At 41.1% G+C, this 27,522-nt stretch overlaps 1 protein-coding gene across 1 annotated transcript; it reads right to left on the minus strand.

Annotated features, from left to right (window-relative positions):
• Nucleotides 1-4,433: 4,433 nt before the first annotated feature.
• On the minus strand, nucleotides 4,434-20,993 carry LOC112317802 (all-trans-retinol dehydrogenase [NAD(+)] ADH7). The gene is made up of 9 exons (XM_024574897.4): nucleotides 20,743-20,993; nucleotides 17,812-17,913; nucleotides 16,791-16,929; nucleotides 16,398-16,485; nucleotides 16,084-16,300; nucleotides 11,311-11,571; nucleotides 9,739-9,874; nucleotides 6,743-6,881; nucleotides 4,434-4,822 (listed from the first exon to the last, which is right to left on the minus strand). Exons 1-9 carry the CDS (start codon nucleotides 20,758-20,760, stop codon nucleotides 4,798-4,800), a joined length of 1,125 nt encoding a protein of 374 aa, XP_024430665.2. The 5' UTR covers nucleotides 20,761-20,993; the 3' UTR covers nucleotides 4,434-4,797.
• Nucleotides 20,994-27,522: the final 6,529 nt, after the last annotated feature.

Here is a 27,522-nt window from a genome sequence, read left to right on the forward strand (position 1 = left end):
GAATAATTTTATATTGTTATTATCCTCCTTATGTTTTACTAATGGAAACAATACCTGTCTCCCCGGACCCCCTCCCTTATTAGATATGAAATATTTAACTTGAGTACCTGCTAATCTTTTCCACTTACTAGACAATGATTTTCTGACTATCAGTTATGATAATGAAGTTAATGCTTTGTTGGCCACACATTGCTCTTCTCCTACTATTAATATAAGTTTTGGTATATCTTTTTCTGGATATATCTATCACAAAGGACCTGCCTTGGGCAAACACCTCCTCTAAGAAATCTCTCTGATAATTCCCCTGGTAGAATTATACATGGATCCAATCTAGATGACTATTGTATAGCTATAGAGATGGATGATGAAAAGCTAAGAAACATACCTGGATATGATGGGAAAAGGCTTGCAGTGACCTGCCCTATCTGTCATAGTATATATTGTCCTGGAACTCCAGTCATGCTCTTGTGACTGGATGTCCATGAAACAAGAAAAAAATCAATGGGTCCTCATTTCAGAAATTATCGGAATTAATTGGTGGGTAGATATGTTTGTAACTATCCTACCATCCTGATATCCTGCATACTTGTAGGAAGCCCTATAAAATACTCAAACTCTAGCTCATTTGAGGTTACGGCTACCCATTTAACTATGGCATGGAAAACTCAACATTTGAGGGTTCATTTCGTAGACCCCAATTGCTCCCAAGTCATAGCTACACATGGCAACAACATTCCTGGTTGATACAACATTGGCCTCTAGAAGAAATAAAAGGGGACTGTGTGGAGGATTATATCCTGGTCTTGATAATCTGGGACAAGCTGGAATTTCAGTTAAAGAAGAACGTCATTCATTAGAAAAAGACTCTTTATCTAAGATAGGTAATTTAAAGAAATGCTGTTCCAAGAAGAAGGAAAAGGGTGGAAGCAGCATGGAAAGACAATGAGGCCTTAGCTCGATGAATACAACAGACTCAACAGACTGTAAAACACTTGTGTACAAACCCAACAATGGGGATGTGCCTGTACTCTAACTCAGCAGGGCCTATTGTCTATGTTAATGCAAGTTGAATCTGAAGCACCTCTGAAACACAGTTACCTGTGAAGCTCACTATAATGGATGCAGAAGCCCAGGTCAGACATTTATGGGACTCATGGTTCTCCTGGATTTTGGAGTATGTAGGATGGAAAATGCGATCTACGACACAGTGTCTTAACAGCCCAGGCACTTCGGTCAGATCCTAAGCTTAAATTCTCAGTATTTCAACTGGCTGGCATAAAACCATCCTCTACAACACTAGAATATTTCCCATGGGAAGTAGATGGGCCATATTTAAAAATAATAAACAATGGGAACCCATCTAACTGATTGTGAAAATCAAAAAGATAAATGGTTATACCCCCAACTTATATGGAATACTGAATTCACCCAATCCCGGTCTGTCATACCTACCCCAACAAATAACAATAAATGGTATATGGAAAAGGGGCAGGTATTTTGGGGGGGTGTTAAATAATTCTTCTGTTATTTTAAGCGATTTTATTGTAATAATACCAAGTTTACAGTAAATACTTTGGGAATATGGTATACTCTTGAAATTATAAGCAAAATAACTGCTTGAGGTTAACAAAACCTATGGTAATATTGATACTGAAAATCTAATATGTTGGGAAATTGAACTTAACCATCTTCATGAAGTCATTTCTGTGGACATTAACTGGCCAGGAGAAAAATTAGAGCTTCTGGATAGGGAAATAGTAGAATGTCTTAATTCATCTGGGCAAACATATCATAAAGTACAGGTGACAGTGGACAAAAGAGGAAAGCATATTATTAGCTTGATGAAAAATTATGATAATACGTGTAGTGTTCTTCAGTTGCCTGGGATGCTTGTTCCCCTCAGACTCTTCCTTGTCTGGTATTAGACATTTTTCTGTTCCTGATTGTTGTTGCCAGTTTAATGCTGCTGTCCTTGTTCCTGGTACGTAAATGTATAAGATGCAGAAAAACAGAACTTAAGCCAAACAGCACAAAGACTTTGATCATGGTTGCTCAAAGATTAGAAATGATCCAGAATATTTTCCAACAGGACAGATAGGATCTGACCGCCTTCCATTCCCCTGCCCTTTTCTTTTGAACAATAATCATTCAGTCTTGAATGCCATCAAAGGTTATGGGCTTGCACCACTGCTTGCACCACAGGGGTCCGCTGTGTTTGTTGAGAGAAAAGCCGACACTGAGACTTCCTAGGAATGAGCCTTCCTAGCACTGTGGGACATAGTCATCTAACCAAAAAGTTGGTCATCAATACATCCTTTGAATTGACTTCTGACCAAAAGGGGGATGTGTGGATGAAAAGGGGCCACCTACTAAACCTGACAAGCTTGGGGAGGCCTGCATGGTGGCCTCACAACTCAGTGATCAAAGTAAACACAAAGAATGGTCTGAAATTATAATTTTGTAACTAAAAGCAGGTCATGGAGAACAGTCATGTCCTAGGCCAGAAACTTCCCTGACAAAAGTCAATCTTTACCTTAACTGAGCCTATTGTCTTTTTGCATCTATGATAACACACTTTTGGAATGTCAGAGTAATTTCCTTTTCTCAGGACCCCTCAAAGCACAACCACTGTACCATATCGGAGACCACAAATCCCTTCAGTGTTATTGTTATCATATTAATTATTAAGCTTACTACCCTGTACCCACCTATGTAAAGGAAGTTTGTGGCTATAATTTTACTTCTTCATTAAGAACAATGTAAAAATAGCCAGAGGGGAGTGGGGAGGGGATAGTGGGGAGAGGGGTCTACAGGAGCTACTATAAAGGACACAAGGACAAAATCAAGGGGGAGGATAGAGGTGGGGGAGGGAGGTGGGACTGGCTGGGGTGGAGTGGAGGGATGGGGAGAAAATGCAGACAATTGTAACTGAATAAAAAAAATAAATTGTTGTTTATTTAAAAAAAAATAATTTTACTTCTTCATCAATCATAGAGATTTCCCTGCTTTGCTTTCTCTCACCTCCCTAATCTATCACCAATGGACTCCATGGAACCCCCTTATACCTTCACTTTTGACTGTAGTGTATAAAATAAGGTGCAAAACTGCCATTTTCAAGAGCTTTTTCTCAACCTATTGAGGTTTTACTTCCCGGTAATTGTCATCAGTTTGATTCAAATAAACTCATAAAAATTCTCTACAAGTATGAATGTTTTTTACATTGATATGCCCTTTCCTGCCCATCCGTCCCACATATGCTGTGGTCACAGAGCCTCAGAGTCACTAAGGACAGAAGGTCAACTCTGAGCTGATGGGATTTCAGGCAGAGAAACTACACTCCAGACCATCATCTGAAAGGATCCTAGGAGACCCCAGGGAAGTCCTGAGGGTCTTATGGGCAGGTGAAATGGGAGCTCTACCGAGCAGCCAGGGCAGCTTCCCTTTCTGGACTTCCCAAAACTTTGTCAGGGAGCCTCCAGGATCTCAAGTGAGGGGACTCTGTGTTACCCCATGGTCTTGGCAGCCAAAGGCAGTGTATTATGGGGTCTCCTAGTATAAATTTCTATGATTTGGAAGATTCTAAATCTTTGTATGTCGTGACTCCAGGGAGAAATCCATGGGGGTGGGAGGAGCTGTCCTGGATACCTACAATCTTTCACCCTCAGTATGAGTAATATAGGCCATATAGTTTAAAATATGTGGGATGGGACTAGGAATACTTCACAGATGGACTGGGATAGGGACACTTTGAAATGTTTACTCACCCAAACGTGTCTCTTTAGGGCTACGCGTGTACACCATGTGTGATATCTCAAGCATATAAATAAACAAAAGTCATGTGACATTTAGGACTCGACCTACCATTAGTATTGACATAGCAACTGGACATCTGGTGGGCAGTGAGTGCGTGAAATAAGTTGGAGTGATGAATGCATTGCCCCAGAAGATCGGAGGGCAGCAGGAACGGGAGGTCAGAACGTTTATTCCCTATCAACTCTCCCCAGATGGCTCACACAGCGTCCATGGGTGCTCGCCGCCCCTGTGTGTTTGCTACTTTGTCCTTATTCCCCTCCCTGCGACTTCAAGCAACCAGGTCTCTTCCAGTGCTGCTCAAACCTTGTTTGGCAGGGGAGGGAGCCATTGACCTGGCTCTCTCCCAGGAGTCCTGCAGCAGACCAGGAGGGCATGAGGTCTGGGGCTGCAGCCGCTCTGGACCCAGCATTGGTCCCAGGGACCTTATTGTCCTGAAGCACTCTCCTTACTGTCTGATTTTTCAATGTCCTCTACAATTTTTGGTTTCCTATCTTCATAAATGCTGGAGTACTGTTGGCTGTTCACTCTGTTCCTCAGTAGATCGGCTAGGTATTTCACCCATGTGCAGGGGGAAGTGGACTCCGCTCCCACGTATCTCACCACAATGTTGGCAGCCTAAATTTTTTATTTTTTATTATTTTTTTATTGCTCGATTCTAGAGAGAGAGGAAGGGAGAGAAAGAAGAGAAAGGGGAAAGAGAAACATTGATTTGTTGTTCCACTTATTCATGCATTTATTGGTTGATTCATTGTGCCCTGACCGCAGATCAAACATACAACCTTGGTGCATCAGGACAGTGCTCTAACCAACTTAGCTACCTGGTCAGGGCTCTAAGTATTTATTTCATGAATATTCTATATCGTTGCCAAATCATCTGTTCCTACTTGTATTTATGAAGCAGCTCCACTGTCTCAGCTGAGGGATGTGTGAAAGGGAAGCTCCAGGTCACCATCACACAACACAGACCTCTTGCCACTTGGAATCTCAAAAAGTCAGGACAGTTCGAATGCTGAAATGTAAAATGATCATTTTTAGTGATTTGTCCCATACATTCCAAACAAGAACCATTTAAGCCATTATCCATCCTATCTGTTAGAGGAAACTTCAGGTAAGTTCTGCTGTTGGAAATCCTTCTGAGAGCCACACCAATTAATTTTCTTTCTCATGAGTCTCTGATAAGGGTATCTGAGCTGATTGCACAGCACAACTGCACCAGGTCAACAAAGGGGAAATGGATTTCCTGGCTGAAGAGAAAGCATGGATAAGGCCAGGAAGGTGTGAACAGGAAAGGAAATCCATTGTGCTTAGACTTCTGGATGCCTAGGAGATTGTGGAAGTAGGTGAGACCTACTCCCTGACTCCATCCCCAAAGCCTGGCACCGAGGCTGCAGTCCAGTGGGTGCTAAGTTCTCAGCTGTGGATACTGGCTATGTTAACAAACGAATAGTGAAGGCTTTCAAAACCATGTGAAGGCATTGACGTTTTGGGCAACTTGAGTTTTAGCAGCCTAATGAAGGCCTGAGCACTATGGCAAAACACAGAAGGCAGGAGACCTTTCCCACACTTCTGTATTAACATGCCCAGGGGAGAGGTGATTGGACTGAACTAGGTAATGCTCTGGGCAACAGAGGAGGCAAGGGAGGAGAGACCCTGGGGGCTGCATCCTCGGGGCTCAGCATCAGTTTCCATGTGGTGGGCAAGAGTGAAGAAGGCAAATGTGATGCTCTGTCTGTAAAAGCAAAAATGTGACATTATTTGCTGGGATAAGAGGTACCTGGTGGAAGAATTATCTGGGGTCCAGTTGATGCAGGTATAACACTCAAGTGAAGCTATGCAGGAAGCAGTCGAAAATGAAGAGCTTAGTTTTACAAGTATAAAGGTCAGTTTGTGATACTGGAAGCAAAATTTCTGAGAGCAGACTTTGTGTCTTTGGGCATTAGTTAGTAACTATTATCAAACTGGCCATATTAAGCTATTTGTTTTGCTTAACTAAGTAAAGGTTGTTTTGGTAGTTTAGCCCATTGTTTTCTTGCTTAAAAAGAGTTTGAAGGTATGTTCATAATACAATGACCTGGTAGTATAGACCAGATGTAGAGACACGAGACAATGTTGAAAAAGCACTCAGGGGAGAACTTACTGAGAATTTGGATCTCAGGTCAACAGCTCCTTTTGCTAATGAAACCCAAATCCTTGGCACATAGCAGGTGTTCAGTAAATATTTACAGACCCCAGTGAGAAAAATTTCATGTCATCTTTGTAGAAGGCTCTCTGACTGCTCTTCCAGATGTCACAGTTGACGTTTGTGTGAATTTTTCCTATTCTGCATCTACCCTTGCCCACCCTCAGAAGCAACAAGAGCAGTGGCAAGAACGCCCGTGTTGGCTGGGCTTGCTCAGAGGAATTCGAGCTGTGGCGAGAAGAGCCCAGGCTTTGCACTGATTTGCGTCCTGGTGCTGCCTCTACAAGGTCTAGCAAGTTACTTCCTTGTTTTTCACAGTCCCGGTTGTTCAACTGCAAATGGCAGAAATAATATGTGACCTTAGAGGACTGGAAGAAAGCACATTTAAAAAAGCACTTGGCAACTGTAAAGAAAATTTTGTGGCATTACTTGAAGAAGTTAGCATCTTTATGATGAAATAAAAATAGCTATAATGAAATCAACCCAGTGTGGAAAACCAAGGCCCAGAGGATTTTAAAAAATTGGTTAATATAAGACAATGATATAGCAAGTCTATAACAAAGTAATCAGCTGTACCAATCTTGCAAGGGTAAAAAATCAGAAATAGGGGGATAATGAGGGACATCTGTAATAGTATCAATGATACAAAAGTCAGAAATAAAATACAAGAGAAATGGGTACATTTATAAGTATCAAAATTTAAAAGTAGCCTGTGTAACGAAGATAAGATCACCATAAAAGGCCAAGTACCTTTGTCCTGAATAGAGCAGTTCAAATCCTTCCTGGATTTTTTTAAAAGGTAAACTATGGGTTATCAACTGGTCCAGGTCAAATTTCCTTGCCAGGTATTCAGTCACTAATTTTGGAACATCATCTCTGCTTTTCCAACCTGTAAATAAGCACATATTTTCTCTTTAGACTTTATAAAGTAATATTTATATTTTATTATATTTGTATCTTCTCTCTTTTGCCTTTTTACCTTTTCCCCATGTTGAACTCTTCTCAGCATTGCACAAATAGGCTATTCTTCCATCTTAAGAATCTATTCTCAATCTCACACCAATAAGCTATTCTCCCAAAGGCCTAAAAAACCCCCATAATGTTCCTTTCATGACCTCGTATCTCCTTCTAGCTGCTCCAAATTTCTGTTGCTTTTTTACAAGTAACTTCTTTATTTTAGAGAAAAAAATCTTCTCGGGTTCACTGCTTCCAGTTCCACTGCCCGCCCTGCCCTTCCCCCTTGTGCCCCCTGGGCTTCTGCAGCTGCAGCTCTCCTCAAGGTCACCGAGAGAGGGACGAGGCCCACTGGGAGGCTGAAGCTTTTCCTCTTCCCACATTGCTATATGGGGCACAAAATGAGAGGCTACTTGGTACACAGGTGGTACTTAAGGACTGGCTGCTTAGAGGAAATAAGACTCGAACTGATGAACACACAATCAGAGATATAAGTTCAGACACCTCACTTTTGACTATTTGTGTGATGTGGGGAGATTACAAATTATCAGGATATTAAAAATAAAATTCAGTTATTCAGTGAATACCTATTGGGTGTACCAGGCATCAGGCTGGGAGTATAGCAAAGCAAAACACTCCAGGTCTGTGTCAGCAGGAAGCATGGGGACCCTGTCACTTTACTGCAGAGAGGCTGACGTGAACAACCCAATGCAGAGGACTTTGTCCAGTGATGGCACGAGGAGAAAAATAGAGTAAGGGTCATGGGCATTGCTGAAGGGACAGAACAGGTGGGGAGCAGGGAGGGAATGCTATTTTCTAAAGCTGAAGGGAGGCCGGCTTGATTAGGTGATGTTTGCACAAAAACATAAAGGAAATGGGCTAGGCAGGAATCTTGGGAAAGAACATTTCAGGGAGAGAGCAGAGTAAATGCAAAGGTGTTGAGGCAGAGAGTTGGAAGTGAGAAGGGCGCGGAGGTCAGTGTGGCTGGAGCAGAGTGAGAACAGAAGAGGAGCAGCAGCTGGGGTCAGGCAGCCAGATCCTATGGGACTCTGGCCATTGCATGTTTGGGGATTTTATTCTGAACAGGAAAAGAAGCCATTAGAGCAGCGATTTTCAAACTTTTTTCCTATCATGGCACACATAAACTAATTACTAAAATTCTGTGGCACACCCAAAAATGCCGATGTAAAAAAATATATAGGTATACTTTTGACAGATTTACAAGAAAAAATAATAATAGTAATTACCTACCCTTTTGTCCTAAAGTGACTTTTTAAAAAATCAGGTGCCTATATTTGTATATAAGATTTCTGGTACGAAGAAAATAACCCAATCGGATGAAACCTTATTATGCCACATGACCAACAAGAACCAAATCTGTTATATGACAGCTATTGTTGTGTTGGCTGATGTCATTCTTCTGACAATCTAAGGAGAAGGAAGTGAGTGCCCCTGGCTATGCAGTCAGGTCTTGCATGTTTTAAAAATTCTTGCAGCACACTAGTATGAGGCACACACTGGTGGAAAATCACTACATTAGAGAATTTTGAGAGAGGCGTGACCTGATCTGACCTGTCCTGAAATAGTCACACTCTACTTGCTCTGAGGGGAATGTTCTATGTGGGGGCCAAGGGCAAGTGCAGGGAGACCATTTAAGAAGTTCCTATGACGAAGGAAGGAGCTGCTGGTGGCCTGGACAAGTGATGGTGAGAAATGGTCAGGTCCTGGGTAAACTTTGAAGGTAAAGCCAATGGGATTTGCTGAACTATTCACTGCATGAGAGAAAGAGTACAATCCAAGGTTTGGGGCCTGATCAACAGGAGTGATGGAGCCGTCATTCACTGAGATGGGAACACTGGTAGAGGAGTAGTTTGGGGCCGGGGTGGAGGTGGTGGCAGCCAGAGAGGTTTGGGGCAGGTTAGGCTTGCACGTCTATCAACTATGCAAGTGGATATGTCAGGTGGGCAATTGGGTATATGAGTCTGTAGTGCAGGTGGAGGTCTAGGCAGAAGATATAAACTTAAAGCCATGAGACCAGAGGAGATGACCTTGGAAGTACATGTAAGGAAGGAAAAGGTCTGAGTGCTGAGCCCTAGCACACACAAAAGGTGGAGATCTGAGGATGTGGAGGCTCTGGCAAATATTCCTGGAAGGAGTGACAATCGAGGAGGAGAAGAAACAGAATGAGAGCAACAAACAAGAATGTGATATCTAGAAACCAAGTGGACAGAGTGAGAAGCAGGGAGCCACCGGCTGTAGTAAATCCCGTGGAGAGCTCATAGGAGACCAGCACTGAGAACTGACTGCTGTCCGCGTCAGTCAATCTGGTGTTTATCTCAATTGTCCCTATGAAGTGCACAATCTCTTTTTGTTTGTGTATTTTGAATATGAGACCAGAATCTTTTGCTGGTGTTATTGTGGATTGAATAAATTCTATTTTTCATACATGTTCTTGCATATATTGAGAAAATGGATTTAATCAGCACTTCCTGTACCATAATATCATTCCCAGAGAGAGATTGCTGGAGCCTCTCATTCAGGCCTTTGAGAAATTTGAGTTGCAAACGCTAATATTAAAAGTGTACCCACCAATGTTAGCCCTGACTCAAGGTGAGGAGGGATGGGCAATCATCTTTTGTGTCACTGTGGTCACAGTCTCATGTTGGGTCACTTCATGCCAGTTCTTGGAACAAAGAACTTTAAGGGAGATGTGATGAGACAATCGGCTTCTCTCACTTGTCAAAGCCACAGTTGAAGCAGCCCTCCCAGGCCAGAGGCTCTGCTGCGCTTACCTCCAAAAACGCACCCCTTCCATGTGCGTCCAGTGAAGAGCAGCATAGGGTCGTAGGTGAGCGTCTTGGCTGATGGAGGAACACCTACCAGCACACTGGTCCCAAAGTTCTCATGGCAGGATGCGAGGGCATCAACCTAAGTTTAAAATGAAGGAAGCTATTCGTTTCTTCTGTCTCATAATATCTCATGGGCTTGTAAGTGCCTATATACTCACAGCTCTAGTGGTTATCTGAAGTTTCCAAATCATGGTGCGAAATTAGGCCCAGAAACCTTTCGATTTATGCTTGTGTTATAAAATTCTCAAGACAACTCTACTCTTAATTTCGTTTTTCAAACATTTGTTTTTGAGGCAGACAGCAGAAATTCTTGTGGTCAGTGTTCATGGCATTTTCAGTGTGTTATGGGTCAAAGCACAGGGGAATTTCCTGTGATATTTTCAGATCAATGTCACCATTTCAGATAAGCCTTAGAAAGTAATCTGATCTAAACTAAATTGAATTAACTATACTGATTCAATTAGCTTATTTTTTGAGTTTACTGTGAAAATTAAATAAAATACTAAAATGTGAGTTAAAGAAGTCTTTGGGATTTTTTTCTTTGAGATTAACCCCACATTTTCTGGTCATTCACCTGTTTGGTTTTTCATTCATAACTTTTGAATAGTTGCTATATTGTAGCAATGGATGTTGTCATTTATCAGACATCAATGTTCATCAATATATTATCTGTAAATCTATAGCCTCTAATAATATATCCAATATTGCATGTTGGCTCTGTAAACATACGACATGGAATACTATATTCTGGTATGGAATAATTCTAAGGGGAACTAGGAAAGGAGTATGACAACAACGGTAAATTAAAGACTAATTATTCATAAATTACCAATGGTACTACAGTGAATCAAAGTTCCTACTCAGTCATGAGCAGGATTGGCTTTGTCTCACATTTCCAAGTCTCCTTCCCCTCCCCAGGTGGGGGCTTCCTCATCCAGAAGCTCTGCACCTGTTTCTACATGGAGGCGCCTGCTGCTGGCTGCCACAGAGGAGCCATGCTTGAGAAGTTGAAGGCTCCTGCTCCAAAGGAATTCAGACAAACAAAACTCAGGTGTAAAGAGTGAGAAGTTGGCTGCATCATGCATTTTGGGGAAGAGACTGCCAAATTTGCATAGTCTCTTTCCCCCTCTGAATGTCCTTCTTCCTCCTCTGGAAGTCACTTTGTGCTCTTGGCTTACTAAAGTATAACAGATAGGAGCACCTTTGCCAGTAAATTCCCATACACACACAAGGAACCGAACACAAAAAGTTGTTTAGATGGTTGTTTAGTTGTTTAGATTACCCTGAACACTGATCACATGAGAGAGGTGTGACATGACACTGGCCACTCAGACCTGCTCACTCAGACCTGCTCATAAGCTTCTGACTTATTAGGTGAAATTGCTTTATGGTTATCAGTTTTCACCTAAGAGCTATTTCCATAGTTATTTGTCAGTACAGCTACGGAAAACGAGTTTTACCTTGTGTGATTAAATAGCTTGGGTATTGTGTGGCTCCCCTAATCTTGGTTCTTACCATCATATCAAGATGCCCAATAACTTCAAAACTGAAGCCCACGTTGTTGCCTGTCATGTCTGACAGCACCTCACTGATGGGCTTGGTGAAGTCCTTGGGGCTGATGCACTCCGTGGCTCCTACAGCCATGGCCTTCTCAAATTTGCCTTTGTTGAGGTCAATTCCGATGATCCTGGAAGCACCAGCCAACTTACAGCCCATGACGACTGAAAGGCCAACACCTCCCAGGCCAAAGACAGCACAGGTGGAACCCGGGGATACCTGTGGAGAGAAAAGTTTTGCAAATGCTAGTGGTAGGATAAAAAATTTAAATCTATAAAGTATCTTCAATATTAAGAACACAAAATTCACAGGATGTTAGAATTGGATCACTTATTCTGATGATAATACCACAAAGAGGACTAGAAATGGAATGTGTGAGAACAGAAAAGGAACAAAAATAGAATTTGCTAGGCAAAGGAAAATTCTTTATAAAAGAGCACATCATTAAAAGGCCTTTTGTAAAGGGAGTTTTGCAGCTCTCTAACCTCATCTAACTTCACAGCAGGATTAAATAAGCACTGAGATCTCCATTATATCTTCTTCTCCACAAAGCTATGCTAAATCTGTTTGAGATTCTGGTCTGATTAGCATTTTCTTGATAAACATAACTCTGAGTTATTTTTTAATAAGTTGGTTTTTCATCAAAGTTCACCCTCCATGTTTTAATTAAATGATCCATATGTAGCTCCAGGAAGGAAATGTAGTTAAATCATTTTTGATATTTTTACCATGTACTATGCTATATTACAGGATTGGCTAATCAAAAGTAATTTTTCTGCTACAGGAGCCCTAAGCATCAGGTAGTGGGAGACCCAAATACAGGAAAACCCACAGAATGGGTACAGCACTCATCGTGGTACTTTCTCCCTCCTTCTTTCCTTTCCCTCTCTCCCTTCCCCCCTCCTCCCTCCCTCCCTCCCTCCCTTCTTCCTTTCCTCCCTTCTTCCCTTCCTACCTTCCTTCCTTCCTTCCTTCCTTCCTTCCTTCCTTCCTTCCTTCCTTCCTTCCTTCCTTCCCTCCTTCCTTCCTTCCTTCCTACTCCACCCCACCTGCCTCTCTCTCTTTCTTCCCTCTTCTTTTTTTTAGAACTCCTGGTTATTTGGTATTATCTTCTCTTGCAGAAATTACCCAAAGAAGTAGCTTGTGTGTGTATATGTATGCATGATTTTGAAATGTTTTCACCTGTAAGCAGAGATTTATAGAGAATTACAGGGGTGTTGTACTCACTCTCCATGAGTTTTAATTTCAGCTACAGCATCCTAATCCTTCAATTTCATTCCTGAATTTGGAGCTTTGAAATCAGTGCAGTCATTCTCTCAAGTATCATTCAGTCATTTATTCATCCATTCAACAAACTTTATTGATGGATTCCTTGATGGTCAACATTTTATAATTTTATATCAGAAACTAAACCAGACTTACTCGGCCTTTTCTTCCAGTTTATCTGCTAGTTTAATTGTCTAGATTTGAGATGGAATATTTTGTTAATGGTCGAATTTCAGGTTCTAGTTTTAGGTACAGAAGTTTATGATTCTAGATTTGTTTGCTGGGAACTCATTCAGTCTTCCTTATTAAATCTCTAGTAAGCCTTAGACTCTGGTAGCCCTAGTGTACATTCTTTCTGATCATTAAGAAATTGTAGCACTAAACACTTCTCCCTAGGTCCTTGATTCTTAACTTCCTTGTCACCTGCCTCTGAACCTTTAAAGGGATCATGGCCCCAATGTCTGGGAACTTTAGATTGTTCCCTCTACCCCCCACGAAAACTCCAACAGCAACAACAAACCAACATCTTCTCTCCATTTTCCAACTTTCCTGTTCTAAAGAATGGGTACTGAAGATTAACATCTATAGTAAATTGCCACATAATTACTATGGAAGAAAAGAATAGTTTAAAATAAAAGTGTTAAATATAGGTTATTTTAAAATACTTTTTAATTTAAAGTATAGTAAGTTCCTGCTTTTTGCTATTGCGTTTCTCCCCTGTTCTGATCCCCTCAGTGTTCTTTAATAACGGTCTGTGTGGCACCGTTGCAGAGGTCTTCAGCACTGGCCCTAATCGGCTCCTGGGAGATAACTTTGGACTCTTTGGAACATCCTGCCTGATGCGAGTGTCTTTGCGTACCTGAGGTCTGTGCTGTGCCGACAGTTTATGCAAACACTGTGGTTTATGGTGAATGAAAGCCTGGGGCTTTGAGCCATCAGCTTGGCCTCTGGTGGTGCTGGGGTGTGAGTAGCTGAGGTCGGTCATGGGAGTGCTGCATGCCCGCGCCTCCCAAAAGAAACCCTGACACCAAGACTTGAGTGAACTTCCTTGGTTGACAAATGTGTGTCGTCACACACTGTTCCTGGGAGAGTTAAGCTCTGTCCATGGGACACCGCCAGGAGAAGACAACTACAAGCTTGTACCTGGTCTTTAGTGGACTCCGCCCTATGTTCCTTTTTCTTTGCTGGTTTCAACCTGTACCCTTTCTCTGTAATAACCTGAAACCATGCGTATAATAACTTCTGAGTTATATAAATTCTTCTTCTGAATCATTGAACTAAAGGAGGGTTTGGAAGACTCCCAGTACACCCTCATATTGAACTTATATAAGTTTGACCTATTTTCAAATAGGCAAAGGCAAGAATGTATGTCCCCTTAATTGATTTGCCTTAAGATATAGCTTTCAAGAAAAAAAATACACCTAAAAGTATAGAATGTATTGGTTAATAGTATATTACTCAAGTAATAATGTGGTATTAATATATCAAATACTATAAAAAAGTTATAAGTACTAATGTAAAACTATATCCAATGTCTCTTCTTCCATCTCTATCTTGGTAGGAAATTCTTTAGAAAAATTTTCAGAAACATTCTTAAGGAAAACTTCAAGAAGACCCTTGTGAAGAAATGTTCCATCTCCAAGATTTTCCAAAGAAATGTAGAAGCAAGTGGGAACTAAAATATTCCACTGATATGTGCATGCATGTCAATGTTATAATTCATAGGCCTCAGACCTGACTTGAATCTGTGTCTGGGAAAAACTACCTCCCTGAAGTTTATCATCTAATAAGTAAAACTAAAGATATAATGAAACTTTGATATTTGGGATACACCCTATACATGAACAACATTCTCTTGGATAATGGGAAGAAGTTTCTGCTTAGATAGAATAGACAGAAAAACAAGAACTTCTCTGAGCAAAGAGGTGACTTTAAACTGAGAGTGATGTTAAGGAACCAACCACAGGAGGGCTCACGAGAAGAGTGTTCAGACAATCAGAATAGCATGTGTAGATGCCTTCATGCAGAAGCAGCTCAGCAGGCTTGCAGACGTTGAAATGAGCAAATGTGGCATGAGATGAGACTGTTCCAAGTATGAAAACTACTGAAGGATTTTTGGGCAAAACTAACATGGTCCAGTTTATGTTTTATGAAATTACATTGGCTTATAAATGGAAAATTATTGGAGATGGTCAAGAAGAGTAATGAGGACAACAGAGGGTAGGCCATGGCATGTGCCTAGTCAAGATATAATGATGATAATACATTGAAGAAAATGGAGAGATTTAAAATATATCTTGTACATAAAGTTAATAGGACTTGCTCTTGGATTTCATCTAAGGTGGTGGAGAGGAGAGACAAATAATGAAGAAAATTGGAATGGGCAATATATGTTTGAGGGGCAGGGAATAAGAAAGTTAAGAATTCAGTTTTATACCTATTCAGTTTGAAATACTTGTGAGACATCCATGTGGAGGTGTCAGATAGGGAGTTGGATAAAAGAATTTGGAGAGAGTTTGAGTTATTTGGAATCAATTAACATATATAGTTTTTGTAAAGACTTTGGAGTTGACCATAGTAAGGGAGTTGACTGGATTGCTTGAGGGAATGACTGTCCTATTATAAATTATATATTATTCTACTTTCTTCTTGGACTTATTAAGAGTAACATAAATTTAGTCCACATATGCATTCTTAAAAACTCATTTGTATACAAAAAAGATAATAAACTGGAATTTTATTTTGCTGAGTTGTTCTAAAAGACAACCCCCCCACACAACCACTTCATTCATATGTTCATGTTATAAACCAGATACTATGGATTGAATTGTGTTCCTTGCAAATTCATGTGTTGAAGTCTTAGCCCCAGCGCCTCAGAATGTGATCTTATTTGGACACAGAGTCTTTGCAGAAGTAAACAAGTTAAAATAAACTCATTAGGGTGGGCTCTCATCCAGTAGGATTTCTGTCCTTCTAAAAAGGGAAAATTTCGACACAAAGACTGGCAGAGCTGAAAAATGCTGTGGAGAGCTGCCTGGAACACACCCTTCACTCACAGCCCTCAGAAACACCAGTCCTGCCAGTGCCTTGATTCCAGTCTCCAGCATGTGAGACAATACGTTTCTGTTTAAGCCGCTCAGTCTGTGGTACTTCACTAGGATGGCCCTAGCAAACTACCAAACCAGCATTGATACTTATTTTGTGTAAGAAAAAAGATGAGTTTCAGAATCTAAATTTTAAAATTTAGAAATAAACCTGAAGGAAATGTAGAGGAAACAAAATTAAATACAGAAATCTTATTTTCACTTATTTAGAAGTAAAATGTCTAATCTGAATTTTCAATTTTATCTTCAGTTGGTTTGACATTGGGCAGAAACAGCCTGAATATTAAAGGTTTTCAAAAATCTTTAGGATTCCAAAAAATAATTTCAATAAAGGAAGAAACTAGCCCATGCACCTTCTTACCTTGCCAGTTTTAATAGCAGCTCCATATCCCGTGGAAAACCCACATCCAATTAAACAGACTTTCTCAACAGGAGCCCTGTCATCAATCTTGGCAACGGCAAATTCATTCACCACCGTGTACTCCGTAAACGTACTGGTGTTAGCGAAGTGGTACACCGTTTTGCCCTTGCATGTAAATCTGCTAGTGCCATCATCCAGTACTCCACGACCAGTAAGGCTATTTGGTACATCAAATACACATGTCATTAATTCAATTCAAAAATCAGCACAGGAACAATTTAAATGGCATTAGAATAAAAATGACCAAAACCTACTCAGTCTTAATGCAAAGGTTTCCATCTGAGTTGAGGCAAACATTGCATTCTCTACACTGAGGCAGAAAGAGGGGGATGACTTTGTCACCTAGAGGGAAACCGTCATGAGATAAGATGTTGGTCTTTAACATTAAAATATGAAATAAACTAATGTGAATTAGTCCATCCCACATGCAAGTATTTTAAAGTCTATAAGCATCATAAGGTTTGCTTGCTAAAGGCTGACACTGCCAAATTAAACTTCACTCTGTATCATACATTCATTGTCCTTCTATCCTTTTATTTTCCTAGATTGTGTTAAGGCTCTGTCTAATAATCCCTAGTTGTGCTGTTTCCTTTGATGGGATAAACAGTCCCTGCTTATCTCAGACTTCTGACTTGACACCTGCACACCTGGTTTCACTGTAGTCACTCCGTCTCCAACGCTCTCCACAACCCCCGCTGCTTCATGTCCCACGATCACGGGAAACTTAGCCACCATTACTCCTTTAATCACATGGTCATCTGTGCGACAGATTCCTGTAGCCAAAATCTGTGTTCAAAAACAAGAACATTGCACTAACCGGCACACTGGTCACTTCACAGCTGGGAGGATATTTAATTCACTCTTGAAAAAATTATGACTGTTTATTCATTGTGATTACCTAATATAATCATGTTGACTCACAGAAGACACTGAACCTAATACCGACCATCATTCATGATCCCTCTCATAAAGGAATTTACAACATTGCTGCCTCTGGCCCTACTTTGAATCTCAGTGCCCGTCTATAGCAAATCAGTGCTCTTGTGAGGGGTGCAGATGTTACCATGTGGCCAACACATTAGTAGATTTTTCATAGCCAGGCCCTCCTAAAACTCTCTTAATGAAAGGTAGAGGGAATGGCGTGCACAAACATAAGCGCAGAGCAAAATCTTACTGTTACTACAGCGCACAGGTAACAAGTGATGGACAGGTGTCCAAGAGATAGACAAAGAAGGACTGGCAGCAACACCTATTCAACAAGCTGGTAACCAAACCAGTGCTTAGGCTGTGACCAAAGGATTTGGAGAAGCACTTCCTGGAGAATTCCAGGAAGCTGTCATTTCTCCAGGCACACATGAGTTTCTCGTTCTTTGGGGAAAGTAATCTCAATACTATCTGACTTCCAGTCATTAGTCATGATTACTAACCATATTTTTAAAATCAGAATCATGTCAATACAAATTCAACAAATAAGAATTTTAATAGAGCTGATTAGTACCATTGTTTTTAATGAATAATTGCCAATTTAAACAATAAACGAGAACCGGTAAGAGAGTTAATATACAAAATTTGAGAAACCTTCTTATTTAAGAATCCACCCTCACAACAATGATATACTCAATATAGGTGTGATAACATTTTAGGCTTACGTAATCTAAGGCTCATTACCTTAATACGAACTTCTTTAGCTTTTGGTGGGGCAACTTCTATTTCCTCAATGGAAAAGGGTTTATTCGGCTCCCATAACACAGCTGCCTTGCATTTAATAACCTAAGAAATTGGTGAGAGTTACAATGGGTTGTAATTTTGTCTTCACAAATACAGATTCCACAAATAATAAAAATATGGACAAAAGCTTTTATATAACATTCTAATCTGACCAGGATGATTTTCATTGAAGACTAGAATTGTAATCCTTAGAGATCATCTTGTGTGCATCTGTGTTTGATATATGAGAAATGTGGCCTGAATGATTGATCCACGGCCACGTGACATGTGAGGGAAATTTCAACTATTCAATGAAATATTGTTAACTATCATCACCATGCTGTACACGACAACACCACAACTCGTTCATCTTGCATAACCAAAGCTTTGTACCCTACTGAAGACTATCTTGACCTTAGACACAGAGAGTAGACTGGTGGAAGCCAGAGGCGAGTGGGGCTTGGGGGTACTAGATGAAAAAGGTGAAGGAATTAAGAAGTACATATTTGTAGTTACAAAATAGTCATGGGGTTGCAAAGTACAACATAGAGAATATAGTCAGTGATGTTACAGTGACTGTGTGTGGGGCCAGGCGAGGGCTGGAAGGCGTCGGGTTGGGGAACGCTTGGTGAGTACGTGATTGTTCGGTCACTGTGCTGTACCCATGCAACCAGCCTGGGGTAATGTTCAAGGTGTACTGAAGCTGCAGAAAAACATTAGAATTGCTGCTATATCAAGCCAAGTAGAAGACAATGACAACGGTCACATCATTTCCTGACAGAGTACTTCACTCTTTAATTATTCCATAAAGTATAGTTTTTGGAGTTTATCATATCAGTTTCACTCATAAATTAAAGAACTATTTAAAGTTTAAACAGAGGACTATCTTGACCTTTCACCCTATAATTTTATTTTTAAAACCTACCCTAAAGATGCTAAACTCAGAAAAATCTTAATTATATTAGAGGTTAATTCAGCACTACTTATAAGAGGAAATATATAACCAATATGTGTAAATGAACATGTAAGAAATAACAGAAAAATGATGAAATAAATTGTGATAAATCTGGGAATTGGAGTTATAAATTTAAAACACGTTTACAAATTTAAGTAGGAAAAATAGGATAAAAATATTCATAAATAGTGTGAGAACAACTACATAAAATATAGGTGAAAAATGTAAGGAGGGAAGTGCGAACAAAAATGATGGTAGTTCTTGGTATGTATGGATATGGTTGATTTTTTTCCCTCATATTTGCCAATCGTTTCAGTTTTCTAGGATGATTGTTGTTATGGGCTGGATTGTGTACCCAACGTTCATGTGCTGAAGTCCTGACCCCCAGTACCTCAGAATGTCTCTGTATTTGGAAACAGTCTCTTAAGAGATAATTGGGTTACAATGAGGTTATTAGGGTGAGCATTAATCCGATATGACCCTTGTGTATAAGGACACAGGCGTGTAGAGAGAAGACCATGCGAAAACAGAAAGAAGATGGTCATGCACAAGACAAGGAGAGAGGCCTCAGAGAAACCAACCTTGCCGACACCTTGATCTGTTAGCTTGCAGAACAGTGAGAAAATAAACTGCTGTTTAAACCACCCGGTCTGTGGTACTTTGCTAAGGCAGCCCTTGCAAACTAAAACACTTATTATAAAAAGGGGGAAAAGTAATCCCCAATGTAAAGGGAGCCCCTACTCTCACAAGCTACACTGAAACAGTGAAGCAACTTGGGACATACATAACCCTTATGCAAACCACACTATTGCATAACTATCTCCATATCAAAATTATTCAAGTTTCGTGTTATACCTTAAATTATACACTGTATTACTAATTATAATTAGAAAGTGTTTCCTTGAGCCTACTGAGTTCTCCAGCATTGGAAATATTCTGACAATGGTTAGATATCTACTTTGTAGAACTTGAGCATCTGTTGGTTGGATGGAGTTACAAGTTTTTAAGATACCTTTCAACCATAAAATTCAGTAACTTCTGTGGGTGGAGTTGCTAGCTTCTATCTAGAGTGCAACATCAACTCCCCAATTAATCTAGTTTTGCTGGGTTTCTGACCCAAACTAGAATGTTCTTATTCTATTTCTACTCAATTCCAGGAACAAAGATTTCTAATTCTAACATCATAGAGTCTTCTTACTCATCACGCTACCCAGACTTCAAAGGCATCTTCGTTTTCACAAACCTTAAGGTAGGCTAAAGGTGAAGTTGTTTAAATTAAAACAAACAAATAAAACAAACAAAAGCGCCTAACACTATAAAAAATTGTCTACATTCAAAGAAGGAACTGGCAAATGAAGAGAAAATGCCAAAGCTATTTCTAAAGTCATTGTCGACTCTGTTTCTTAAATAAGAAATGAACTTTACTACTACAATATATTCTTGTTTTTAATGATTTTTAACTTATTTTTTTGATAAAAACAATATCTTTATCAAGCATGATACCTTGTTGTCTACTTTGAATTCCAAAATTAGCATTTTTTCCATAATTAACAGCAGGAAAAGCTTTTCCCAACAGCTGGGAATGAGCCCTGGCCACCCGATGAACTAGATATGAATGCAGCGCATACAAATGAGACTATTGAAAGTCTCTTTATGGAAACATTTTGTGTCCCAGAGCAAATGCCTAACTATTAAGTTACTAATAATGCCAGTATAAGCCACATTTCTCCATTTCCCATCCATGTCTTACTGAAAAACTTTCCATATACTGTTTTCATTGGCACGCTGATACACTATCTCCAGTGTCTCCTCCACAGGCACTTAATTCCTCAAGAAATATCCCTGAGTACCCAATTACTTTTATGTGTTCAAAGTTCTAAAAGTCAACCCCTCCATATTAGGTCAAGATCATGAGGATACAGAAATGTTCTGCTTACTTTTCCAGCAGTGCCCATCCTGTCTCACTCCTGGTTCTGTAGTTCAGCAAACAGATTTTTTCTCCTTGATGTTCAGCTCACTCTGCTGTAAATAACAGCGTCTTGTACCCTCAGACAAATAGTCTAGCCAAAAGGTCCGCCTTCAACACTATGACTCACAGCCTCCAGGACTTTCTGGTGATACATGATCCCCACCCTTTGCAGAGCAAGTCATCAGAATACATACAGAAGCTTATGATCAAACCGATGGCAGAGATCTAACAAGGACAGAATAGTCAAACCTCCCGAAAAGAGCTGGAAGCGTTCTTATCTTCCTTATATTTGGGGATACAGAAACAGGTCAGGTTATTTGAGTTCAACACAGTACATGAAAAATATTTTGTGTGCTTCTTCACCTGCTCTGCTCAGCGCAGCTGATTACAGGGATGTGCATGTATATCTCTATTTGGCCAGGTGAAAGCACTGCCAGTCCGTGAGGCTTGAGTGTGAGCCATTGTTTTAGCTGCAAACACTGATGAAATCAGGCCCATTTTATTCTGAGTCCCAACCTTTAAACCAAAGGAACCAAACTTTATCTCAGCGATGAAAAGTTGTTTACTTATGAACAAGGGCAAAAGAGTACTAACAAAGCCGGTGCCAGAACAAACACAAAAATACTCGTTTGGTGAACTTGCTCTCAAGGCCTTGGCACAACCTTTTAGCACATTAATGTAAAAAACAAAGTTTTACAAAAAGTAGTGTTAGTGAGTGAGATTTCACATCTGTATAATCTTTATGATCCTGATCCCTTGTTTTGCAACCCTCCAAGGCCGGGCGGTCCATGGTATTCGTGCACCATAGACCCTATGCACGCTCTGCTTCCCCTCAAGTCCGTGAGTGTGTGTGGTCCACAGGGTCATGTCAGCTTCGAGTGCCAGCCCTCTCTGTTCACAGCCCTGATCCTTCACCTTCAGTAACAGCCTTCCGTCTCGGACAGCGACTAGGACTCTGTTCGCCACGGCCTCAGGATGACAGCAGGGAAGAGAGATGGTCACTGGGTCTGAAGAACGGGTGAAACATCAGTTCCAGCAGTGACTGGGAAGAGCTGGTGGGAACACACTAAGTGCTCCAAACTTCACAACTTCAAGGCTTGCCGTGAGTCTAAGTGAGGTCATGTGTGCCGACCTGCTTATTACACTGTCACACAGTCAGAAAACAGAAATACAATAACTCGTATCTGCAAGACTGAGTGAGCAAGAAAGGGCCTTTGTGTCACAGGAAAATGAACCTTAGTTTATTGCTGAATCACTCTTAGTAGCAGGAATAGTTATGCAACTATAATACTCAAGAGCATTCAACTGCTAGTTACCCAGGATCACCATGAACACTGACAACTGTTGCTCTGCCTCCGCCAACACCAAACATTCAGGGTGAGGTGTATTCTAGCCTTTGTTCCTAAAGTTCTCTCTCTCCAGCACTGCAGCTCAGCTGGTTGAAAGCTGAAACCCATCCTTCGATCCTTGAGCTGTGCCAAGCCCTGTGAGGCCTTACTGGAAAGAAGGGTGGGGGTGGGGTTTCCGTAGCTCTGCCCTGACAGAGTTTTCTAATCCTTCAGGCCCCCTGCACCAGCTTTCAGACCTGCTGTGTGAGATTGTGCTGGGAAGTTTCAGAAAATGTTCTTGTGCACACACACCCTGCCTGCGAAGAGAATCCAGAGCAGATTTCTCCCAAGTCAGAGAGCTTCACCTCTGCTTTTGTGAACTCTCCACTGTGCTCTGCCCACCCCCCGAGTGTGCTGGCTGATGAGAGTTTCCATTCAAGGAGATCAGAATTGTGGGAAAATGTAAATCCCAGTTGTTTGGTTCCCCTCATGACCTCCTCCCTGAGGATGTGCGGAAAATAAGTCAAGGCAGCAGGGCTGGCCATTGGTTCTTCATTACAGAGAGGAGCCTTGGGGCTGTTCCTCACAGAGAAGGTCAGGCCACAAACTGTCACAACAACTGGGAGTGTGGCTAAGAATTGGAAGGCAGAGGCCTTGGGAAGAAGGCAGACGTGGCTGTAGAAGGAACTGCATGTATCACTCAAGTTCAGTGACCTGTTCTCTCTTGGAGTCTGTTTCCAGGCTCCCCTCAGGACTTGTCTCAGTAGCACGTAGAGGAGACTCCAGAAGGTCAGCTTGAAGTGGCTGCAGACCACATCTCCACTGCAGAGGTCCCTGCAGAGTCGAGGGCACTGGCAGAAGTCCCTAGGCCAGCAGCAGTGTGGTGGGTCAGGGCAGGTCCATGGGCTGGCTCCTCAGCCCCCACACCATCCCAACTCCCAGACTTTTGTCTTAACCTGTTTTGTATTGGCAAGCCTTTGGCAAGAAGAGTGTTCTCTAGGTCTGGAGTATGCAGGAGGGAGAAAGAACTGATTTGCATTTCTGGAGCACAAAAGTAGAAACATAAGTGAAAATCTTAAGAGTCTTTGGTCTCAGTAGAAGGAAGAATTTTCCAGTTTTAAATGGGTTAAGGTACACAGTTTTTGAGCTGTTTATCATTAAAAGGGCACAACCACCTGCTAGTAACAGTAGAATGCAAACTCCTGCATTGTTGAGAGGTTAGACTAGCCTTAGTATCATCTAAGGCAGGAACATAAGAACTGATCATGGGAAATGCAAGGACCTGCAAAGACAGCACATACCAGGGCTCGAGCCTGTGGAGGTCACTGTGAATTCCATCCTTCCTTCGCTCCAAAGTGCTGCTGTTTCTGCTGCTAGGAACGGGAAGCCACACCTAGATCAACATATCTCTCAGGTAAACTGCAGGGTCCTTGGGGTCTAAGTCCTCTGAAACAGTCATATGACATCAACCTTGAAATGTATGCTTGTTTGCAAGGATGGGTGAGCAAAGTGAAAGAGACAAAGATGAGGTACAAACAACCTGAAACTGTGTAAAAACCACAACACTCTTTAACTTCTCCACTGTTTTCTTCAATCTCACGGAGCCAGTGAGAGCTTCCCTGCTGTCCTGGCCTTCCAGGCACAGTGTGAGTGCTGCTCTCATAGTGAGTCAGCTGTTTCTGTGTTTGTGCCTCCATCCCACTGCTCCTTGTGTTTCCTATTATCTTGAGAAAGTTAGAGAGCAGATCCAGGATAATGTTGAATCCCATCTACATGGGAGTCTGTAATACGATGAAGTCATCTTGGGTCTATGTATGTCTCCACTTTGCAAGTTCAAGAACTTAATTGGTATGCCTAAGTTCGATTAGGTTCTGAAGGTAGATTCACATGAATCACACTCATGAAAAATTGATAAAGTAGATACCAATTTATTAATGTATAATGCTAGGCATTATAACTTTAATGGATTCTGCTCAAGAAACATAATGGACAGATGCAATATTCAAAATATTTCTCAGCCTGAAAGGCATGGGTATCAATTAATCAGCATGGTTCCACAATCCATTATAGTAGATGCCAGTTGATTTGCTATTTCAGGTCATATTAGCGAGATGTCAGCCCTAAACTGGGGGCAAGAGTCAATATTAAGTAACTCTTCTACCTTCCAGACACAACTATATAATCAACTTACAATTTTTTCATTGAAAGCTTACAATGACCCTTTGAGGAAGACATTTAAGAAACTAGGGTTCAGAGACTTTAGAGAACTTGTCCTTGGTCCCGTAGGTAGTAAACATTGAGTCTGCTTTTAAACACAGGTCCATATTGTGCACCATATTGCAAAGGGAAGTCCCCCCTCCCCAACCTCTCTGGTATATACACATAGGAAACAAATTTAGATCAGGTACTCAGCTAGTGCTGATATGATTAAAGCAAAAGATACCAGGATTTCTTAAGGAATTCTTTAAATTCTTAAATAATTTTCCTTATGAATGTGAAGACTATTAGTAAAAAGAAGAGTTAGACATTTATTTTATTTTGGCAAAACTGGGCTCAAATGTCTAAGCTCTCTGGACTTTCAGGGTTATTTCACGTGTGGTAGAGTTGGCTGTTTGTCAGTGCTTGGCAGGAACGAAGCTGAAATAAAAGTGAGGTATTTTATTAATGTTTCTCAACTTTGGGTGCACATCAGGAAGACCTGGAAAGCTTTTGAAAACTCCATAGCAGACCAACTGCAACACTTCCACCCCCTTCAATTAAAAACAAATTTGGGACATCTTCCAGGTGATTCTAGTGTGAAGTCTGTATTGGACTACTTACTATTTTACCAGTCTAGTGGTGCCACTCAAAGTGTGGTCCATGTCCCCATGCCAATCCTCTGTCAGTTACTGGTCCATGGTGAGAACAGTACCAAAACTGAGAGTGTTTAGAAACTTCTATAGCAATTTCACAAATTAAGAATATGTCTGTTGAATCTGGGCTAGTATTTTGTATGTTTTTGATCTTCATCTTATTTTTTTTTTAGTAATTTATTTGTATTTTACAAAAGGATCAGTCCATGATGGAGTAGTGGAGGGGAGGAAGATGGACTGAGAAGCACAGCTCAGCACCAGGTATTAGGATCACCTTGCTTCATCCCAAAGATCACACTTTGTGGGAAATGCCACCAGCACCTGCTGCCTTCTAAGACTGCTACTGGATCCTTTATCATTTTTTTGGTTTTATTATAAGCGTCAAATATAGCATCTTTAAGGGTTGGCTTATCTTTTCCGATTTTTCTTAAAGGACATGTTGCAGCACTTTCTCACTTCTACAAGGTACCTAAGAAAAATGGAAATGTGTGAGTGTAAAACACAGAGTGCCTCTAAATGATAACAGTGAAACGAGTCAATTGCACTCTGAGATGAAGAAGTGGGAGCCTGTCTTATAGTAAATATGGGACTCCTCAGCCAAACTCACTGGGGGAAAAGCCCTGGGTGGTGTTGAAGACCTGCGGTCCCGCTGAACTGTGGCCTTGCTTTTCTTTCCTGGTCTTAGGAATGAAGTTATGTGACAGGATTGAGCTGTATGGCAGTGCTCACAGAGGACAGGACCTGGGACTGCATAATGTGGGAAAGCTAGTGGCTAAATTGAGGTCTGAGTTATAATCCTGTAGGAAATGCCTACACTGAGAACAAGTTTGTGACGTGTACTTGATTACTTCAACAAACAACTTCTAATTTTTAAAAAAGGCTTAATTATGCTTAAAATATAGTGAATTTATCTTCCTACTTAAAAATCAACTGATAGTCTAATAAAGGGTTTGGTTTTGATGTTGTTGATGTCACTTCCTTTCATATTTGAGACCTTATTTTGTATATGTAATGTGGACACTCAAATGTTTGTGAAACATTTCAATGCTTTATGGAAAAAGTGGAACAGAATATTTTATACCAAAACATATTTGAAAATCAGAGATATGGCCAAGTTTATGCCAATGTTAAAGAAGGAGAGTAGAAAATACCTTGGTCAAATCATGCTCTGATACTTCCTCTTCATAACTTTATTAATAGTACCTAATATTTATTGGCTCATTAAATTATTATCTCATGTGATATTCATATAACACCTGCAAAGCAGTTGGTATTATTAAGCCCATTTTAGAGATCAAGAGCGAAGACACAATTTAAATAAACCTCAAAGGTAATCTCTAAGGGGAAATGATATTCTACTGAGGGACATGAGAACTATGGGTCAGTTGTGGAAGTGTTTATAAAACGGCTGGACAAGGGGGAGGGGGGAGAAGAGGAAAAGAGCGGGGGGAATGAGCTAGAAGCAAAGCAAGTGGTCTGAGTTCTGACACCATCTTGTGTGTGCAGCCATCATTCACAGCATGAAGCACCCTATATGATCGTCCCCATAGCCCTAAATCCAAGGAGCAGAGAGTAGTATGAACCCCATTGTCTTCCCCACCCCAACACCCACACACACAGAATCAGCCTCAACAAGGAAGAAAGGGCTTGTGAACACAAAACACCAGGCACAGCAAGGCTAGCTTGGATGAACAATCTCTTGGGTAAACACACCTGCTTACTATCCACATTTCTATCTCCTCATTTTTTTACCAACTGAATCCTCAAAGAGCCAACTACCTGTTGGGAACCGCCCTGCCTGGTTTCAGAAGCTGTAACCCCCATGGCTAAGGCGGAGTCAGAGACCTTGGGACCGTAAGCCACTAAGGAGACAAAGCTTATCTCCTTGTCAGGGCCCTGCCTCTGCCCACTTTACTTTACCCTGCTTGATCCTGAGTCTAACCAGTTAGCCAATGATGGGTAAGATTCCTCAAGGGAGGGACGACCTAAGACAGGCATGGTCATGAAGAGGCCCACAGGGAAGGACTTGGGGGGCTATAGAAAAAAGGAGTGATGGACCCTCACTCCTCGGCTTTGACATGGCCTGAGTCCTCATTATGTCTGCAAGAAGTCTCCTAATGTTTTGGCTGCCTTATTCCCCTGCTCTACTTAAACTTGAAACAATGCTAGAGGTGGGTGTGGCCCTGTGCTGGAAATGGAAGGTTCCCTGGGGAGATCAGGCATAAGAAAGAATGCCTACAATCCTGTGAAACCTGCTTTGCTAATACCCTTAATTTAAATGATAAGGGTCTAAGCCTGAAACGAGTTTGTTTTCCAAAGTCTTATAGCCCTTTAGCTAACTGACCCTGACTCAGAATAAGCCCTCATAGTTCTTTCTATGTTATCTATAGTTTGATCCTTACTGCCTGACAATGATTGATGAGCTTTACCAGTCTTCCTGTGCAAACTGAATGCAATAAAAGCCCATTGAGGAAAAGACTCTTGGCCCTTCTCCTTTGAGAGATCAGCCACTTTTCCTCCCCAAGCAGATCATGTCTTGGTAGACTTATTCTCCTCCATGGCAGCTGG

Source organism: Desmodus rotundus, chromosome 4 (assembly GCF_022682495.2).
Source record: "Desmodus rotundus isolate HL8 chromosome 4, HLdesRot8A.1, whole genome shotgun sequence".
Classification (NCBI taxonomy): Eukaryota; Metazoa; Chordata; class Mammalia; order Chiroptera; family Phyllostomidae; genus Desmodus; species Desmodus rotundus.